Below are 16,664 nucleotides of genomic sequence, written 5' to 3' on the forward strand. Positions count from 1 at the left end.
TCTGTCCTTAGCCTTAAAGTTGGTGAAAAAACAGGAATAATTGAAAATGGGAAAGAGAGGCTCAGTTCAGCTATGGGAGTAAAGAAGTAGTAAAAATGTATTCATTGTAGTGGCTCACCATGATTTGAGAGAGAGCCAGTGCTGAGGGGAACTGAATGCAATGGGCACTGCAATATATCTTATTCTGAAAGTCTTCACTAACCTATGCTTGTGCTATGTATGTTAGCCCAATATGGCCCATGCATTTTAGTTATACTCAGGGTTGGCTGTTTAATCAACTTCATAGTTAGTTTCTATTACTGAGCACATGTTGCTTTTGGCATCAGTGTAATGACAGACAATGTGTTTAGTGAGGTTTCCTTGTATGCAAATGTAAGTTGAGGGCCTTTTTCTCACATGTTGATTAGGGGAAAAAAACAGGCACTGGGCGAGCAGTCAGATTCTCTAAATTAGGACTTCATATGTTCCTTTTAAGTGTAATTCATATGTACTGTAATAATAAATTCATCAGCTCAATCCTTCTTTAAAGAATTGTGTGAAGATTCAGGCATATATTTAAGCATATGCATGTCAGTGAAGGAATATGCAGTCCTTCATTGACACCATTCATTTGCTTAGGATTAAGATACATCCAGATACCTGAGACATATATCATATTTTGGTGTGGAACTTAGGTATTTGTTTTACTCTGAGAGTCTCATATGATTAATATATTAAGTATCAAAGCACTAATTATATTCTTCATTATTTTTTAAATAACTTTTCCCTTAAAATTAGTGTTCTAGTTGCATGCATGCCTTCTGGGGTTTCAAATGTATTACTTCTTTGTCATAATCTTTTCCCTAGTCTTTATTGCATATCTTTGCATGTTAGGCATACCTTATTCTTTGACAATACTCCTTATCTTTCTAGGGTATGATCAACCTTGTTCTTGAATGTATTGATCGCTTACATGTTTACAGCAGTGCAGCTCACTTTGCTGATGTAGCTGGGAAGGAAGCAGGAGAGACCTGGAAATCTATTCTAAACTCTTTGTATGAGTTATTAGGTAAGACACGTTGTGGGTGATGGGGATTTGCTAAGTTAAAAAACATTTTGTTGAAAAGAATATCTGAAATGAAAAAGTATTGATATTATGTAGATCCTCTGGTGTAAAAATACTTTAGTGCCATATAATGCAAGTACATAAAATAAACTCACCCTTTTAGATGGAGAATAATAGCATAACTCAGAGACTCAAAACAAATGAGTCTTGGATTCAAGAAACTGATCTTTTCCCTTCAAAGTTACTTTCATAGTTGCAGCAGTGAGAGGCCTGAGGTTTTGGAGGGAAGCCTGAAGCCTTACAAAAACTTGAGTCTTATGACAGAAAACAGAACTCAAGTATATATGTAAAGCTGTCATTTCAGACTTTCCAATATTATGCAATCATTAAGATTCATGTTTTAAGAAATTCTGTAACATTAGAGATGCTTCTCTTCTGCATCTTTGTTTTAAGTGCTGGCTTATGTACCTTTTTTATTACTGCCAAAACAGTCCCCAAGCTTGTCTCTATGCTTCTTGATCAGTTGTGGTGTTTACCTGACCTGCAGTAAAATTATCAACAGATTCAGTGGACTGCTTATAAATGAGGGTTTAGTAGGCCCATTATTTTTTACAGTGAGTTTGTTACATGATAATAAGGAAACATAGATTGCCTACAGACCATTAGGTATTTGGTTTCTTTTTTTCCCCATGCCACCAGATAGCTTGGTGGTATACTGGCTTTTAACCTCTGCAGACTTAGCTTTACATCATACTGAGGTCACAAGCCTGGAAGACAAAACATAGTTCTTAATGTAAACAAATTAACATAAACAATCCTAAAGCAATATAACGTGATTAATAAGCACAACAGTAAAGCTTAGCACTTCTTGTCTGTAACTGCCAAAGTGCTTAGAAACGTGTGCAAGCAGCTGAGAAACGGGGATGATTCAGTAACCTTCCAACATCATACAGTGAACTAATGGCAGATCTACATCCAAATGCAGGTCTCCTCAGCCAGTTGACCATACTGCCTCTCTGCATGCTCAATAATTTCTTCTGTACAAAATAGGTAAGGTGGTTTCAGGTGAAGAATCATGCATTGGCAGACTTGTGTATGGAAGCTGGCACAAGGACAGGAATTGGTACTGTTCCACGCACCGGAGGGAAATGTTCATCCCTGACACACTTTTTAGGTAGAAAAAATGGTTCTTTTGTGAGTGCTGTACAAATACATATTTGCTACCGGTATGTGTGTGTGTCTAATGCACTTGAGTCAGAAGCTTTTTGTCAATAAAACCCATTGGCAATGCATACAGTGTGAGTGTCCTTCTGCTTTCAACTAAGGGCATAAAAGGCAGGACTTCTACAACCTCCTTCCGTTCCTTCTCACTGCCTTGTCCAAAAGCCTAACTATCATTTCCTGAACATTAAATTATGTATTCTGTTGATTGTACCAGTTCAAGGTAAATTTTAGTCACCCTGTATGTTTGTGTTCTCATCCACCCTTCCCAGTCTCTCCTATCAGTACGTATCAGTAGAGCAGCAAGGCACCAGGGAAATTTCTATGACAATAGCAGTGGACTTATACTTTATGATGTTGAAAAAGAGTCTTGATATTTAAGAATGCATCTATGGAAGCAATCATAAGCTGTACATCAGGGATTTTAAACCTTTTTTAAGGAGTGTACCCCTTCTGGCTACACTTCTGGCAGAGCAGGGAGTGGGGGGGAGGGCAAGGGGTTTGCACACAGTGGCGGTGCAGGGTGGTGGGTGGTGGTGGCAGCTGCATGCAAGCTCCTCCACTGCTGTATGCAAGCTCCCCCACCACTGCATCTGGCCAGCTGGCTGGGTGGCAGCTGTGTGGCCAACAGAGGGGACCTGCTGCCCTCTTCCTCCCGGCCCTGGTCCTGGGAGGCAGCGGTGCAGAGTGGTAGATGGTGGTGCTCTGTCCCCACCCACCCATGTGTACCCCCTAGTGCTTTTCTAAGTACCCCCAGGGGTATGCGTACTCCTGGTTGACAACACCTGCTCTAGATAAAGTGAAATACTTAAAATGAAGTTTAATTTGATGGCACTGGAATCCAACAAACTTTACTTCTTCAATAGAGATAATTGCATCCAGTTGATTGACTGGGTCATGGTTCACCCCATAATTCATAAAACTGTTAATTGACCTAGGTAATCTAATAATTATGATTCCTTTTTTCTGTTTTTTCTTTTTATACTAGCGGCTCTGATTAGAGGGAATCGCAAGAACTGTGCTCAATTTTCTGGTTCTCTTGACTGGTTGATCAGCAGATTAGAAAGACTAGAAGCCTCCTCTGGTATGTTCCTCAGTAATCTATTCACTTGTTTTTGACAGTTTTTTTTCTTATGCAGAACTGACAAAGTGTTTATTTAATCATATTATTTTGAAGATTTTTATCTTTTCCGTTGAGTAGGGTCATGTGTGCTTATAAGAGGATGGGTTGACGTCATGAAACTCATATTTCTACCCATCACAGTGTTATCCTTTGATCAACATTGGAATTCAGTGTTTCTTTTTGAGTCTCTCTGATTTGGAATTTAATGTGGACTAAAAATAAACATCTGAGCCTTGTCATCTGGTTATATTATCATTGCCATTCTGCAATACAAGCAAACAAGATCTAAATCTAAAATGTTACTTTTCCATTTACATTTCTTTTTAAGATGCCCTTTTCACCATCTATACCTCTAGTGCTAGTACCTAACCCTTCCTTTCAAAATCTGCATTTGTTCTAGAAATTCAGTCAAACTAAAGATAATAGTAGATGCCTTATATTTATACTGTGTATCTCTCTTAAATAATTGTGGTGGTCTTTTAAGTATGTTCATTCTCTCTGTGTTAGTGCAGTAAATGTGCACACACGTAACTATATAACATTTAACAAATTATATACATTATAGTTGGAGTCAAAATATACCCATTGCTCCTGTGAAAAATGCTTCTGTTTCTTCTAATAAATATAGCTCATCTAAAAGATTGCCTTTTTGTTATCAGTTGCTTTCTGTCTCTGTCTTGAAAGAATGCATTGGGTTAGTTGTGATATGGAGAAGAGTGCCACCTTCTGAGTCATTAATGCACTTCTTATAATATTTGAATTTTCCTTGAAGATTTCCTATCTAGTGACTGATTTAGTCTCACTTAGCCTGGAAAGAAGATTTTCTAAAGGCTTAAAGAATTCTCACATTTCTCACATGATGATAAAACCTTTGTTATTGTACTGACTCAGATTAGAGGCATTCCCAAGGTTTATAGGCTTCAAATCACTCATCCAACAACTCAAAGACACTGGTGAATTTATATCACTGCAGAAAGTTATACAGAAATCACTATCTTTATGTGTAAAGATTTTTCCGTTGAGCTATATGGAAAGTACCTTTCTTATGAAAAGACACTCTCGGTGATACACAAACTACTTCAAAATGCTTTGGCACATGAATAGCTTCTAATCAGAATGATATGACAGCAAACCTCTGTTTTTAAAGTAGCACTTGTAGTGTATGATACTTTCAGAAGTTGTATGTTGTTTTCCAGGATAACATGCACATTAAATGTAAGGCTGTCAGATGGCTCAAACTATTGGATCCTCATTTTTGTGTCAAAAAGCATTCATTTTTCAATCTTTTGACTTTGAATATTGGGATAGTTATTTCTGTCAGCATATTTAAAGTCAAATGAAATCTTATTTTAAATTTGATGTTGAATTCTTGTTTTGATATTTTAATTATTTTTTCATATCCTCAAAATATCTTGGTTTTGGTTTGCATATTTTCCATGGACTTAAACAATATGTGTAGAAGTTTTCCCAGGTAAGTAACTTGTTTCCATTGATATGGGTAGCTTGATATATAAGCTAAAGTAAATATTACAAGGTAAGTATTTTATAAGTTTAATATGCCCTGGGAATATGGGGACCACTTTAAAAGATACATATTTCACTTGCAAAATGTGGCTCCCACTGATTTTTTTTTAAAAATAGGATTCGCTTATTATCAAGCTACGGTTTTTAAAAGTTTGATAGAAAAATGTCTCGTTTGTTGCCAGTTTCTACCTTGTTCAGTTTGATTCAGTAGATGGATGATAGACAAGTACCATAAAAAGATTTTTTTTGTGCAATGTATCCTATGTCAGTGGTCAGAAGTGAGTTTGTTGATTTAGGAACTGATGATTAAGTTCTCTTTTAAGTTGCTGCTGTAAAAACTGATTTTTCTGTTTTAAATATAAATTTTTAAATTTTGCTGCTGCTTACCCTGATAATGTGCTGGGATGATTTTTTTTCTGGTAGCTGGGTGGTAGCATCCGGGGACTGGGATTTTGGGAGGAGTCACTAAGTCCATTTAAGATAGAGTTTTGACTGTTTTCCATGGATGGTTTTCATATTGACAGCCACAATATTGAACTGAAATGCTTTGCTTATATGACAAAATAAATACAAAATACTATAACCTTTCTATTTCACTTGTAGTTTTATCCATGGTGCACTGGTTTAGATAAAACTATTTATCATAAGAAAATAATATATACCTTAATATCCACTTTCTTTATGGTAATTTATTTCACACTTTTAGTTGTGCTCAAGCCTACTTCCATGTGCAAAATGGAACCAAATATGTTTGATCTGAGATAATGAGTTCTTTAATGAATAACTTAAAAGAATCAGGTGAACTGGGGAAGCTATATTAGAAGTAATCAGTGCAATAGGTCTTTGTCTTTTCTTATAACACTTTTTTGCATGCACTAGTCTATTAAATTATCTCCCAAATAGGAGCACAGAGTTTAATTTAAATATCTCTTCTCCCTGACAAAGGTGTTTGATGTGCTTATTTCAACTCCCTTAATTAAGAAAGGGATAAAACGGATAAAAACAAATTGAAAAAGATATACACATGGTAGTGCTTTTTTACCTTGAAACTTCTGAGCTTTTTGGACTCTTTCCCCTGCCATTGCTTAAACTGTCTGTGCCCACATTTCCTCCCATCACCAAAGCACAAGTTGCACCAATGGCAAAAGCCATTCATCATTAGCAAAGGAAAGCCACAACTGCTTTTGGTCTGCAGCTGTTGACAAGTTGTTTAGAAATTTGATTTTTAAACTGATAATAGGAAAAAAAAAAAGAAGCCTAGCCCTTTGGAAAAAGTAGTAGTATGTGGCCATGCAATTAAAGACTGTCATAATATCTATGCACCAGAAATCTGCACTGAAACTGCACTGAAACTGTATTGGAAACTAATTCTGATACTTTCTAACTTTTGGTTAACTTCATCATATTAACCTTTTTAACTTAGGCTTTTGGGTGCAATTTGGCTTCTAAAGCATAATAGTTCAATGAGACAAGATAAATGATTAGAAGGTAGATTAACCCTCATGCACAAGGATTTACTCCAAACACTCATGGGGTTGGGTTATGAAGAAATGTCTTATATATAGGTTATATTACAGTTGTCTATAACAGGATTATTGTGCTTAAATACCTGAAACATGACATGTACTTATTTAATAAATTATGGCATCTTTTGTGTGATGGTCTTATTTTAGCACATATAATGGCATATTCAGGTTTACTCATAATGGCACTCCATATGAGTTGAGCAGTAGCAGGGAGATCAGCAATAGTATTGAAGCACTGTAGCATTGAGAGGTGTGTAGGACCTATAAGTTACTTCAGGATAGGAAGTAAATTGGCACAACACTCAGCGGGTGCATCTAGAGATGCATATTAATGCCTGTGAATAAACTTCAGAGCTTATCACTTTGGAGTTTATTGCTTCCAGGTGCATGTCTTTGTTGACTTGACACACGCCAGATCAACACATGGGATCTCAATATTGCACTGTTAGACAGGAGGGCATGATACAGAATTATATATACACACATAAGGTACACATATGACACTATGGGTTCACACACACATTCACATACACACAAACATGCACTTTGGTGGTGGCTGTGTGTCTTAAAACTAGGGGGCACTTGGGATTACTTGGGGTCACTTGGTGCCAGGGTTACTTGGATCACTTGGCCCCAGGGTTACTCGGGGTCACCTGGTGTTGGGGTGGAAGCGAGGGGAAAAAGCCAGGGCTGGAGACAGCAGAGTGGGTGGTGGAGCTGGGGGAGGAAACCCAGGCAGCACCAAGGAGGAACAGTGGAGCAAGAGGTAAAGGGGTGGTGGGGCAGAAGTGGTGGTAAAAGTCAGAGTTTAGAGGAGAGCAGAGCTGGGGTTTTGGAGGTGGCAGAGAGGGAGCCAAAATGACAGAGAGAGAGAGAAAGAGAGAACGAAGGTTAGAGGGGCAGAGAGCAGAGATTGGAGCAGGGCCAGGAGGTCAGTAAGACAAAAACCCAACTCAGGGTTTGTAAATAACTGTTTTATTAAACAGGCAACACACTACACAGCCCCACAAAGTTATTGGTTCCCACACACATGCACAAACGCTCATGCTTCCCACCCCCGTACAATGGTAGCAGAAAAGAAAAGGATTAATAGAGGGATTTGAGGTCCAAGTATGTAGAGCAAGAGTTCAGGTCCCTTGCTTGGAGGAAGAAGGTGGGTGATAGCTACCTATTCCTAGCCTGAGAATCCTTGATGGCCAGTCAGGGTCTTCTTTAGCAAGGTGTTGTCCAGAGGCGGGGTCACTGGCAGGGCCTCTGGGTGGATAGGTGGCATGGCGTAGTGCTGGTCCAGATGGAGAGGGTGTCCCAAGGTCACACTTTACCACCCCTAGGGGTGGGCTACCTGTGTCTCCTATGGGAAGTACATTCCCAGGCAAGGGCAAGTCCTGCTCAGATGCATACGTGGAGATCCAGGTGTCCTCAATGTCTGGTGGGACACAATGGTGGGGTTGCTGGTTTCTGTAGGGTCTTCGTCTTCCAAATGTTTGGTTCCTGTAGGTTCTTTATGTTTCAAATGCTGGGTTTTGTCTCTGTTCCTGGGTGAGGTCTGTTGTTCCTGGGTGAGTCGATGCAAAGCAGTGATCAGGTCATTGAGTTGATGGTCTGGTTGTTACTGGGCATTCAGTAGAGGCCTGCTACCATTATGCCTCACGCACCCTCATTAATTCCCATTCATTCAGGAACCAATTCCCATAGGAGGGGTAGGTATGAGTCACCGTTGCAACATACTATACAACAGGGCATGCCCTATTGTATAGGGCAGGGGACACAAGATGGAGGCTTGACATTACAAAATGGAAACTTGGCATTACTTGACATTACTTTGGTTAACTTTACAGACACAGGCCTAAACTATACAATATTAATATGAAACAATAAAAATCGATGCAGAAATGATAGGAATACAATATAATACAATATAAAACAATAAAAATCCATACAAACATAACAGAACATTATTTACAATTTAAAAAGGGGCTTATTACAATAACAGCATACAAGAATTTAGCTTACCTATGTCTACTTATAATTACTTATAAGGAATTGAGAGGGCAGAGAGAAAGTCAGAAACAGTTGGGGAAGGGGAGGGAATGTATTTTTAAGTTTTTAAAAAAAAAAAAAAAAAAAGAAAAGCCTGGGGGTTTTGCTACATATTCATGTGCTCCTGGGACTGCAGCACATTGAGTTGGGGTGGAGCAGCCTTGGCTGGCAGAGAGTCTGGGGGTCAGCCTGTCAGCTCACGACTGCTACCCCCAGCTCATTGTGCTTTGGAGGGGCTGGCTGGGGCTCAAGGCTGCTTCAGTGCAGGGCTAGCCAGCAGGCAGCCCCCAGACAGAAGCACCCTCACACCCCAGTCAGGCAGCGCAGTGTCTACATGTGTGTTGCTGTGGAGTAAATTAGTTTACTCTAGCCTAATAGGGCTGCACATGTAGATGTGAGATGCTTACTGTGCAGCTAATTAGTCTACTGTGTGGTAAGCGTCTCATGTAGATGTGCCCGGTGTCAAGTGTTGGTCATACTTTCAGTATGTGGACAAATAATTGGGACATCTGTGGTCCTGCGTGTGTATGTACGTAAGTACGCACACATACAGACCATGATCATACTTGTTCTCAAAGCACGTCCTTTTCTTACACAAATATGTATGTATTTTTGGAGCTGCTTTTATTAAGAATGTTTTCTGAATGGCATTACTCACTGTTGTGCTATAATCTGCACCGTTTAAAGGCTCAGGAGCTTTGCAGGCTGAAAAGGGACAAACAGCTAGAACACTTGTAGCCAATTGTGGGAAAAGTGGCTTGATTTCTTTCCAAGTATATTTGTTTGGCACATGTTTTAATATCCTTGTTATTCTTTTAGTGTGAGCGTAGGAGGTAGACCATTCCTGTTCTTTGAGCTGTCTGCTATTGTGTGGCATTCTGAGGTAATATGAAAAATAATATAATACCCACTATTTATTGTGGCAGAAACAATACAATGCTTTATGGATAGGCAGCAGCATGATCATCTGCCTTTTAAATGTGCCTTTCACTGATTACAGATGTCCTTTGAGAATTGGAACTTTCTGTCCCATGCTCTACCCCACCAATACACTACTTCTCTGCCATATCTTCATATGTACTGGAGTCTTTAGACAACTGAATGTAGAAATGCTAGGAGAACATTCTTTCCCTTGTGCCCTGCATGTTTTACAGTGCTCAACAGACATTTAGAATGGTAGAAAATTGAAAATAAATGAGGAGGTGACATTTGCATTTCACAGGCACTTTGTTCTCATCTGCCTTTCGATTTGATATTCATACGTCAAGGATGTGCTTCCATTGTCGAATGCCTTGATTAGCTCTGTCATTCACAGACCATTGCCTGATAAAAAATTATTAAGTTTGCTGCCTCAGTAGCCTTCAAAAGATCATCACCAGCTAGGGAAGCAAACATATTCGTGGCTAAATAAGGCAAATAATTTGTCTATATTTCCCCTAGCTTCATCATGAGACGTGTACATGCATCACTTACCTCTGTCCCTGAGATGTACTGACTGACACCAACAGAGTATACTCACAATCAGTGTCAGTGCTAGTACAGTCTTCCCTATTGGAGCTAGGATCAGCTGTCACAATGTTTACCAACTATTGACAAGCCATGCAGCGGGGGGTGATTGAAATTGCTATGAATAGTTCTTCAAGAATACTTCCACCTGTTTTATTTTTCCTCACTGCCAGCAGATGCCAGTAAGTGATTGCCACATTTAGAAGTCTAATACTCCTTTTGTCTGGGAACTGGAATGGGATATTGGAATCTATGGGCCCTTTCCATTCAGTGATGCTATTAGATACTGCATTTTATAGTGGGCTCATAAGAAGTGGGGGATGGAGGATGCACCAATGTAAAACAACAAAGATTCCAACCAACTCTTTTTCCTTACCTTTTAGCATTAGCCTCTTTGGGGAAAAAACCCACAGGAAGTTCCCCAAGCATGCAAAATTCCTCCTTCCTCCCCCCCACCCTCCACCACACACATGACTCCACTTACCCACCCTAAACCTCCTTATTTTTTACAATCCATTTCATGGTTTCCTTTCTAAATCAAATAATCCCCCATGAATTTATGGATGTATTTTCCATTCTTCAAGTTAGATTTTAGGCTAATTTATCCCTATATTGCTGTTAATCTTGGGCCCAGGTACTGGGGGGAGGTGAATTTTGTCTTTCTGATTCTGCGATGGTGTGCTTGCTTTGGCCCAGGATGCACACTCCTTCCTGTCTATGGGTCTTGTAGCAAAGGAGGAATGTCCTCTCTGTTTAATCTTGGTTAGCCCCTCTCTGGCCTATTGTACAGCTTCTTTTTGCTATGTCTGGAGATTCTGCAGAAGGCATCATCTAGGTCAGGAGCAGGCAATTATTTTGGGTGGAGGGTCGCTTACTGAGTTTTTCCAAGCCATCGGGGGCTGCATCACAGGCAGCCGGGGACAGATAAATATAAATTTTCTAATATTTTTAGGGGCCCTGCAGGCTGGATAGAATAGCCTGGTGGTCCTCATCTGGCGCGCAGGCTGCATTTTGCCCACCCCTGATCTAGGTGAATACGCTTGGAGTTGCTGCTGTAGAAATAAGGTATTGTACCTCTAGCTCCTGGAATCTCAAGATAAACACAGGATTTGCTTTGTAACTGGATCATCCAGACACAACAGTTGGGTTGCTTTGTAGAACTGTGGTATTCAATAGCTATGTAGATAGGCTTTGCGTAAGCAGGATTTTTTGATGCAGTTATTGCTGAATAGTAGTGTGTAAAACAGTACTCATTTTATGTGCGGTTTGATTGTGCTAGGGGCTTAACAGAAATAAAATATATTTTTTGTTGCTAAGAAATTCTGCTGCAAAACTGTTTGTACTACTTGTGCTTGCCACTTTACAATGGCTGGCTATTTCAGAAAATTGGATAGTGGAGATGATATGATATTATCATCTTTACTTTATGTTTGGATTAATGTTTCCCATGAAGCACTGTTTCTTGCTATGAATCGGGGCTTTTGATTTCAATGTTGGGTTTATCGTCACTCCTGATAATCTAAAAAGATTTCTTACTATGTTACAGGGTGCACATTCTGGCCAACTGACATATATCCTGACGCAGATCCCTGCTGTGACTCATCCTGCCTGCCTCAGAGAGTTTTCTTGCTTCTGTAAGGGGACAGGTGGCAGAGGTGGGACCCCTGCTTCTGGGTTCCTGGAGTTGTGGGTGCTTTGGGGGGTGGCCCAAGATTTCCGCATCAGTTGTCAGGAATTGAGTGAAATGGCTTGAGGAAAAGTGTTGTTTAAAAACTGTAGAGACCTTGGGCAGCCCCTGCGAATGCAGAACTTGGGGTAGCCCTCCCATCTGCCTAGCAACCCCCAAGTCAGCCTAGGATGCCCTGAAGCCTGGTTTGTTGCCACCAACTTGGGGGAAAGTGTGGCTTAAAAACTACAAAAAAATTGGGAAGCCCCTACAAAGCACCCAACACTACAGGAACTCAGAAGCAGGGGTACTTTCCCTGTGCATCTGACCACCCTCACCATTCAAATCAGCCTGGCATGGCACAGACTGGGTGAAATGCAGGCAATACAGGTTGGGGCAGTGCAGTTCTGGCTTTTTACCAAAGTAGCCAGTTGCTGTGCAGGGGTCAGCAGTGGGGGTGGGAGTGAGGGTGAGGAGTGGTGCCACGTGAGATGCCTGGAGGGCTGACCAGACACCAATCATGGAAAGCTGGGTGTCTGCATGCAACACAGAACTGGTTCAAGGAGGACTTTTTCAAAATAATACTTGATTTTCCACATATACTTTTGAAATATTCCAGGAGATAGCAGCTATGAATTGGATTATATGCCCAGATGCCTGAAATTTAAACACTACTTAAAATGGTTTAAGTCTTGTATCTGTCCACATCCTTAGTTACCATACTGAAGCTCAGGGTGTTTCTGGGATAGAACAGGACAACAGGGTGTTACTATGGCAGATCAAACAGAAAGGTCTTCAATATTATCAATTTTTGATTGATTTTTTTTATGATAAAAAACAAGGTTTGGAACATGTTTCAGAATATAAATGTTTTTAAAATGATTGTATTCATATTCTAATTAAGAATGCTTTTCAAATTTCTATGAATCCCAAGCTGCTTTTCTTTCTCCTTAGGTGGGTTACTCACCCAGCTGAAGAGATCAGTACCTGTTTCTGCTATGCTAAGCATACATATAGGGCACATCTTGATAAATTATTCAGATGTTTCCCTCTAATCAAAGTTAGCTTGCATACTACCCTGCTCTCAGTGAGAGCAATCACTGTTCATGGAAACATGCCAGTGAGAGAGAAGGTTGAACAGTGGTTTGGTTTGTTTGCTCTTTCAGCACTTTATGATAAAAAGCAATTTTTTTTTCATGCCAATATGAAGAGAAAAACAATTCAATTTACTGTCTTGGTCTAATATATCTCTGGTGTTATCAGGTGAATACCCTTTGAAGGCCCTGAGTCAAATTCAGCAGTTAGCATAAGTGCTGGTATAATCAATACCTGTAGTATAATTTTGAATGAAAAAATGTATTAAATGAATAAACAGTAGAGCTTATGGAAATTACAGTGGATGTGAAGAGATGTGCAGAGGAACTTATATCAACGTTTTCAGCCCTTTCTTTAAATAATTTAATTTTCTGTATCACATTATTAATTTAATTTTTATTTCTTTTCAAATAGATTATGTATTTTAAAAGGACAAGTCAAAGGCTTTGTACAACCTGGGGAAAGTAACTTAAAAAAAAATCAATTTAATTTTTTGCTTCTCAGCACTAGCCAAAAGTTTAATCAGTTACAATAGATCAAATCAAGCTAACATATTTACATATAAATCTTGGTAACATAATAGGGTATGGACCACTCAACTTATGTGTTCACGAGAAGATGCACTAATTAATAAGCAGGCTACCATACTCTGGGCCAGCTTCTGTTTTGAGGTAGACTCAAGTAAAAAATAGTGTACTAAAGACTTCCAAAAAATACTAGGAAAACTCCATTTTATTTTTTTCCTGATCAGGGAGGGATCTGGTAGTTAGAATGAAGAATTGAGAAGCAACAGTTGCTATTTCTTTGACTTGCCCTTTCAGTGATTTGCTTCATAGTATGTGGAGGTGTCTAAACTATCCTGTACCTCACTTTTCCCATACATGCCAGTTGGGGGTGTGTTGCAAGGTTTATATGGACTAATATTTAATTTCTTTTGCTCCTAAATGAAAGTTGCTGTAGAATTGGAAAAATTAGTATATATAACACTGTTTGTATGTTTGTTCATGTGTTTGTAGGCATATAAGTAATGCAGTATACAAATCAGATTAAACACAATCACCACATGTAAATGCACCAGAAACTGATACAGGAAAATAAACTCATGGTTATTTTGTCCTGATCTTGACATCTTTGTTGAAGCAAAAATAAAAACACAAATAATGGGAACTTGTCTGACTAAAAAGGTGTTGGCTGGACCACTTTTGCTCTGAAACATCACAGAAGATAGTGATCAATGCAGCACCAATGCTATAGTTTTTATTCAGTGCATAAATTGAGACCATCTTAGCATCTCACTCTTAAACTCCAGCTGGAATTAACACTTAAAAAAGAAATTAAAGGTACAGTAGTATAATAAAGTGTAAATGGTAAATTGAAAATCTCTTACCCTCCAAACAATGATTTCAGGAAACAGCTGACTTGTTTTGGAGTAAATAAAGTAGAAATTATTTTTAACACACGCATTTTTATTCTATGTTTCTCCTGTTTTGTACTGGCTAGGTTGCAACACCAGAGGAAAGGATTTGGGGTTTTTAGTGGATCACTGGTTGAATACAAGTCATGAATCTACTATTGTTTAAAAAAAAAAAAAAAAACAAATAGTGTTTTCAGAAGATTGGCATATCCAAATCACATGAAGTGATTCTTCCAATTCATTCAGTACTTGATTAAGCTTCACCTGGGATACTGTATCTAGCTTTGGGCACTGAACTTCAAGTAAGACATGAGCAAACTGGAATGAGTCCTGAGAGGAGTAATAAAAAATAATTGAAGGTCTAGGAAATAGAATGTATGAGGAAAGGTGAGAAGAACTGGGATTATTTACTCCAGGGAGGACTTGAGGGATTTGATAGCAGTCTTCAAATGCAGAAAAGGTTTGTTGTAAAGAGAGTGTTCAATTGTTCTATATCTGTACCAGACAGAAGATGTAGTTATGGATTTAAATTCCAAGGGAGACTTTGGATAGTAGGAAGAACTATGAGAGTAGTTAAACCCTAAAACAGATTTCCTCTTGAGAGGCTGTAAACTGTCCACTGTTGGAAGTTATAAAGTCTAGGTTAGATAAACACTTGTCTGGAAAAGTTTAGAGAGTGACAATACTTGAGGAAGGTGTTGGTCTGGATGACTTCTTGAAGTGCCTTTTTTTTGTCTGAGTGAAAATTGCTTTGCTTGAAGGCCTCTCTTTTAGCTACTTGAGGAACCATTAAAATAAACCCTCTCTCTCCAAGACTAATAAAACCTGATTGTATTATACCATTGTTTGTGCAGGTGAAGATGTCAAAACTGTGAGTGGTTGCAAAAATTTTGGGTGATTGAAGTAAAATTCAGAATGAAACTAAATTGGAGAACTAATCTACTGATGACAAAATGAAATTCAACACTATCAGCTGTCATCTGCTGCACTTATGGACATAGGTAGCAGAAGGGGGGTGCTAACTGGGCTTAGCCCCCCCAGAACAGGCAGCAGTAAGGCCACAAGGCAGTCCAGTCTAGAGCTTCTAGCAGCTGCAGCAGGTATGGGGTGGACATGTGCACACATTCAGCACCCCTCCTCACCCCAAAATGTTTTTCTCCATCTACCATATGGTTATGGAAGAAAAATCAAATGCTAAAACAAGGAATGGGAGATAAATACCTAGGTAGCACATTACTAAGAAGGATCTAGATGTTTTAGTGGATCACAGACTCAGCATGGGTCAGCAGTGTGATTCAGTGGCAATTTTGGCTGTGGTAACAGAAGTATTGTATGTAAGACATGAGAGGGAATGGTACTTCTCATCTTTGAGCTAGTTAGGCATCGGCCTGGAGTATTGTGTGTAGTTTTGAGCTGTGCATGCTAGGAAGGATGTGGAGAAACTGGAGAAGATGCAGAGGCGATTGACAAAGATGTTAGAATGCAAACTGTATGAGGAAAAGCTGAATGAACTAGTTATATTTAGTTTGGTGAAAAGGGGATTGAGGAGGGACATGATAGCAGTTTTTATATGTTTTGAAAGGTCATAAAGATGGAGAAGAATAACTCTGCTTCCAGGCTGCAGAAAGTAGGCTCCAAAGCAATGGATTTAAATTGCAGCAAAGTAGATTTAAATCTCAGGAAAAACTCCCTAACTGTGGCCACAGCAGGACAGTGGAACAAGCTGCTTAGGGAAATTGTGGAATTTCCTTCACTGGAGATTTTAAAGTAGAAGCTTAATAACATTTGATAGGGGTAATTTAGGAATTCATGTTGTTTCTTGGACAAGTCTAAGTGATCCTTTGGCCAGGTCCAGACGATATACTTTTACTAGTATAAGTGATCAGAAGCCAGTCTATACCCATAACAGAACAGAAGTTCGGCACACAAAACCGGTCTATACTGGTAACAGAAATTTGATACACACAGGTTTAAAAATGGTGGAACCATCTAAGATTTGCCCCTACCCCTCAAAGGGCAAACGTGCGTTCGGTTCACTACTGCTGTAAACTACACCACTTACAGAAAACCGTGCTACTTAGATTGATTCTGCATTTGGCTTTTGAAGGTCTTTACCTAGTCTTAAGCTCTCTCTCAACCCTTGGATTCTGTGTAAAAAGTAATGGCCTAAGCTTGGGATTTGCATTGGATTTATTTTCATGATATTTTATGCATTTATGTTTATATTAAGTGGAAGTGTGATGAGACTAAATACATTTCACTTGGATCAGTATTCTGCAGGCCCTAAAATAGAGGAATGGGTCCAGCTGCTTTTATTACAAACAAATCATCGTATTTCAATAGATGTGTGGCCAACTTGTACATTCAAATTTCTCTTTTATGAATATAGGACACTTACTCCTGGGAAGAAATGGGGGTCTGGAAGGCTTGAAGATCCAACAGCTGTGTACATGCAGCTGCTATAGTAATACATTGTTATTTAGAAAAGCGGCCTTTGGGTGTAG

The 16,664-nt window shown here is 39.2% G+C and overlaps 1 protein-coding gene across 1 annotated transcript in view; it reads left to right on the forward strand.

Moving 5' to 3' along the window:
• The window catches only part of RYR2 (ryanodine receptor 2), an 875,416-nt gene that overhangs the window by 443,341 nt on the left and 415,411 nt on the right, over positions 1 to 16,664 (forward strand). The window contains exons 14-15 of the mRNA XM_059715710.1: positions 913 to 1,048; positions 3,255 to 3,350. Of these exons, the coding sequence (XP_059571693.1) occupies positions 913 to 1,048; positions 3,255 to 3,350 (232 nt within the window). The remainder of the gene's footprint in view (positions 1 to 912; positions 1,049 to 3,254; positions 3,351 to 16,664) is intronic.

This window comes from Alligator mississippiensis, chromosome 1 (assembly GCF_030867095.1).
Source record: "Alligator mississippiensis isolate rAllMis1 chromosome 1, rAllMis1, whole genome shotgun sequence".
In the NCBI taxonomy this organism is placed as follows: Eukaryota; Metazoa; Chordata; order Crocodylia; family Alligatoridae; genus Alligator; species Alligator mississippiensis.